The following is a 5,206-nucleotide window of genomic DNA, read 5'->3' on the forward strand; positions in this document are numbered from 1 at the left end:
TTGCTTGTTGTTAAATATGACTTATAAAATGTTAGGTCAAGAGTCTTCAATAGACTAGGCTGCACTGTTTGTTTAAAGCTATGAGTAAAGCAAGTCATATGAATGTTTCCAAAGACTGTATTCCAAGAAGTATTTTTGGAAACATTAATGTTGTGTTTTTTAATGAAGGCCACATTCTGAGGCTACGACACCATATGTCACATTCATTTCTGTACTGAAAAAAAAAAAAAGAAAAGAAAAAAGAAATGGAAACTATGTTTGGCTTTTAAGTGTTTTTGGAATAGTGTCTATGCATGCTTGTCATTGTTCCTTGGATGGGAGAAGAGTTCTCGGTCTGTTAATCTAGTCCATCCAACATATATTACACTCTATGGGCCTGACTCTCTTCTGCCTTGAAGTGTGTGCAGTCATTTATACTGAGGCAAAGTGAATGAAGAGCTGAGGAAAAAGACTACCACTAGGAAACTTTTTTTAAAACTCATTTTCCATGAATATGTTGGCTTCATTGTAAACCTACATCTGAACCTTTTTCAGCTGAAACCAGCTTGAAAATGGGAAATGTCATTTTTCCATTGAAAACTTACAATTTTTGGAAGAATAATGACAGCTTTTCCTCAAAAATATTAGCTTTTTTTCTTCAGAAATATCAGTTAGAAGCATGACATCTGGCAAAAATTTTGAATTAATCTAGCTGTGTACCCTATCACTTCTGACTTGTCAGTGTTTTGTGTGTTAGCGGTTGGGATATGGTAGAATGAGCTGGAGACCTGCAGGAAAAGGCATTTGCCTTTTTCAGTGCTGTATCCTACAAGTAATTCATAAGCATCCTGTAACTGATTACTTCAGCTAAGTCTTTCCTTTTTTATTGGATTCCAGTTGATGAGGTCTCCGTTTCTAACATAAGTTCTTGTTATTAGTCACTAAACGTATAGCCTAGCACTTCGTACTGCTGAAGTTCATATGGTTGCAATCTGCAAAGACATCCATTTTTTCTCTGATCTGACAGAGGAATCTCCTAATTCACATCACTTCCTAAATTTGTGTCATCCACAAATTTTATTAACATACTGCATGTTTGTTTCAAACTCATTAATAAATATTTAAATACTTTTTGGCAGCCGGATTTCTTTTTTGTTTTAAGGAATGATTTGTGAGGGTTTCCAGGACCTCAGAGAGGTTTCTTTTTCATTTGAAATGTAAATACTTTTCTACAAATTGAACAAATATGTCTCTGTAGCACTAGCCCAGTGAAGTTCAATTCCATGACCAGGTTTTTCTGGGCAATACTGAAACACAAATAATGATGAATGATTGTGTGGTTGATACATTTTCTGGTTAAAACACATTAGCACTGAACTTGCCTGCCCATGCTACTGAAGTCTTATGTCTAAATGAGGGTGTTTTCCTAGGCATTTCTTCTAATGGAGGAAAACATGCATGCAATACGCAACAAACAAATAATTAACTACCTCAAATATTTGGCTAACTTTAAGAGGGTTCATGCCATTCCTGTGACCGTTCATGAGAGCCCATCCTGATTTGAATGTTACTTCACCAGAACATTAGAAGAGATACTCACAGTGGGGTCACCACAAAGGTTTTTGATTTCTGTTTTCTTCTACATACCAAATTTTAGGATTGATATGGACATTTCTAACTGGTTGAATTTCTAGCTGCCTCATATTTCCAGGCCTAAGTTTTTGAGCTATGTTGTGTAATGAATGTCAGAGTCTGTACTCTTCAGAAAATTGCTCACGATGGCCACAGAGTGAATGTGTTTAGATTTGACGTTACAGAGTTCTGGCGTAGGAAATTAAAACAAAAATAAACTTTTTCTTTTATTTCATAGATTTCCAATGAACAAAGAAAACAAATAGCCCCTGGGACCACAAGTGTGTTCTGTAAACTGATGCCACGAGGCAGATATGAGAAAGATGCCTGAACAGAGTGGTTGCTATAGGCCTGTAAACATACAGGGAAATAAGATCAGTTACCAAGGCGCGTGTCAAGAAAGCCCTGAAATGGGGATGAAAAGGTTGCAGAAGCGATTTCTCCACAAGGATGGCAGCTGCAATGTGTACTTCAAACACATCTTTGGGGAATGGGAGAGCTACGTAGTGGACATATTTACCACACTGGTGGACATCAAGTGGCGCCATATGTTTGTGATATTCTCATTGTCCTATGTTCTTTCATGGTTGTTCTTTGGACTAGTCTTCTGGCTGATAGCAATCCAACACGGAGATTTATTCAACGATGAGGAAATAACCCCCTGTGTTGCAAATGTCCATAGCTTCACAGGAGCATTCCTATTCTCCCTTGAAACCCAAACAACCATTGGTTATGGTTACCGCTGTGTTACAGAAGAGTGCTCTGTTGCAATCCTCATGGTTATCCTACAGTCAGTATTAAGCTGCATTATTGACACCTTCATAATTGGAGCAGCCTTGGCTAAAATGGCCACAGCTCGAAAAAGAGCTCAAACCATTCGTTTTAGCTACTATGCTGTAGTAGGCTTAAGGGATGATAAATTTTGCCTGATGTGGCGCATTGGTGATTTCCGGCCAAATCACATGGTTGAGGGCTCTGTACGAGCTCAGCTTCTGCGCTACAAAGAAGACAAGGAAGGGAGAATGACGATGGAATACAAAGACTTGAAGTTGCTAAATGACCAGATCATACTTGTTACGCCAGTGACAGTCGTACATGAAATTGATAGTGAGAGCCCCTTGTATGGCCTAGACCGCAAAGCTCTGGCCAAGGACAACTTTGAAATCTTGGTCACATTTGTCTACACAGGTGATTCAACAGGAACTTCACATCAGTCAAGAAGCTCATATGTCCCCAGAGAGATTCTTTGGGGCCATAGGTTTAATGATGTCTTACACGTAAAGAAAAAATACTATAAGGTGGATTGCTTACAGTTTGAAGAAACCACAGAAGTTTATGCTCCTCACTGCAGTGCCATGCAACTGGATCGGAAGGAGCAAGAATGGAACCGAACTGAGAAGACACGGGAAAAAGAAGCAGAGACATCAGCACTGGAGATCAAGTCATTTAGTACTAACCAAAAGTCATTTAGTGCAGTTGCTCTCATCACCAGTTGTGAAGATCCAGAAGATACAGTGACAGCTGTCAATCAGCATTCTGGAGAAGTTTCTTATCAGAAAGCATCTGTGACCTTAAGTAGGTTACCAATAGAGTCCCAAATCTAGCTTTTTACTGCAATTAAAATCACTTCCAACAAATTCTCCCAGCATAGCTTTTAGAATATAAACTGAACACATGCACAAGTATTTATATTATAAACCTCGCTGACAGCATGCCCACATTGTAATACATTGCTGAGCTGCTAGAAGGAGCTTCATACTGGTTAGCGTGGGTATCAGTAACAGATTAGCATTGGCACAAGAAAACGGCTTACATTTGGGCTGACTAGACAGCTACTGTACTAGAGCAAACTTACTGTAAACTTTATTATCCTGCAGGGACCAATGTTGGACATACCCAGAGATAGATAATGATCTAGGCAGGGAACAAAAACAATGCAGTGTGCCCTCTAGGTCAGATTTTTCAAAGCTGCCTAATTTATTTGGAAGGCCAGTTCCCAGTCCCTCTAGGAGGCTCTGAAGCTCCCCCAACATCACAACAAACGATTGTGCTTTCATTACAATTGCACCTCTCTAGCAGTTCAAACGAAGCCCCCATCCTGGAGTTGCACTGGTGAATCTATGGGGCTGTTCTTTGTAGGAGGGAGTGAACTGGCAAGAATAATTGAACCCAGTATTACTGGGGAGCTTTGGAAACCTGCTTACGCCCTGCCCAGTCCCCTGTGGGATCCACAGTGGGATCCTGGAGAGCTTTTTTCATTTCCTAGTCGTGAGCCATTCCCAGAAGTGCCACTCCCTCGACAGCTTGAGGTATGCGGTATGTCAGCTGGCTTGGGGCTGCATGAAGATTTTGTTACGTGGCTCTGACGGCTAGGAGGGCTGGCCAAACTGGCTCATTTGCAATGTTCAGAAATTAAAACGAGACCTCAAGTTTGAAATAAAAATCAGCAAAATCAGGTTAAGCCTCAGAGAGAAGATCATGTTTTTAGAGTGAGCTGTGCAATATTTTAAATCAAAATGTCTTTCATTTCAGATTGTCAGGCTTGCTTTTCTTTTTAGTATATTATGCCTCTTTAAAAAGACAAAGATCAATCTGGAGACCAAACAGTGTGATTTTGTCAAAATGAAATATTTGTATTCATCTGAAGTGACTGCGTAAAAATCCTTCGCAGAGAAATTCAACATACTCGGCTGTCAGCTCAATTTGGAAAAAAGGAAAATGTTAATCTTTTGAAGTTGTCTGTGACATGGAAGTTCCATGCTCTGCACATCTCTGTAATTATTCAATAAGCAATATCTCATCATGCTTTTTTTCCCTGATGATTACGGTTAATTTGCATTGTGTTTAATTACCATGCTAACGTAAAAATAATTATCTCTGAATTCGTGATTGCCTAAAATGGGATTTATCTCACCTGACCTCAGCCATCAAGAAATTGTTTGCCTACTGGTCGAGGCTCTCTGTGGTTACTGGAACTCTTCTTCTGTTGTCACAGGGGAGTTCATCCCATCTTACCTGGCTTTTTAGGGAGCTGAAGGCAATAGGATGTGTTTATCCTGGAAACGTTCATCCCTCTCCATTTATTGTTAAAGGAGATGAGATGACTGTTGTGGAAATGCTGGCTAACTTTAGGCTGCTAAAATTAGGTCTGACGATGATTCACATCATCCTGACTAATTAAAAGTTTTTATGAGCTCATCACATTTAATGAAGAAAAATAGCACGCTGAATGTTTTTTCCTGAAATTTATTCCATATAGTAGTATTGCTGCATTATTTTAACGTATCTTGCATTTCTCTTTTGCTAGCACTTGGCTTTCAATGTATGTGATCCCTTTAGGTAAAACCAAACATATTAACACGCCTGGGGGGAGGTGGTTATTCCGAAGCTCATTAATTAGCCTATTTTATATGCTGAATCATCAGCAGCATCCATCTATAACTGCAGAAGAAAACATCTTATTGTATCCTGGATTTGAGCACTGGGAGACATTGGGAAATAGTCTAAAAAAATGGAAAGGAATGTAGGAAAATGTATAAGGGTCTCAGTACTTATGCGGTGTTGGAAAAAACACCATCCGGATTGTATAAAATAG

At 39.3% G+C, this 5,206-nt stretch overlaps 1 protein-coding gene across 1 annotated transcript; it reads left to right on the forward strand.

The window, feature by feature from the left end:
* Positions 1–1,925: 1,925 nt before the first annotated feature.
* On the forward strand, positions 1,926–3,215 carry KCNJ16 (potassium voltage-gated channel subfamily J member 16). Its single transcript, XM_009283487.1, has one exon. The coding sequence runs from the start codon at positions 1,926–1,928 to the stop codon at positions 3,213–3,215; it is 1,290 nt and encodes a 429-aa protein (XP_009281762.1).
* The last annotated feature ends 1,991 nt before the right edge of the window (positions 3,216–5,206 follow it).

The sequence above is a fragment of the Aptenodytes forsteri genome, unplaced genomic scaffold, assembly GCF_000699145.1.
Source record: "Aptenodytes forsteri isolate BGI_AS27 unplaced genomic scaffold, ASM69914v1 Scaffold86, whole genome shotgun sequence".
Taxonomy (NCBI): Eukaryota; Metazoa; Chordata; class Aves; order Sphenisciformes; family Spheniscidae; genus Aptenodytes; species Aptenodytes forsteri.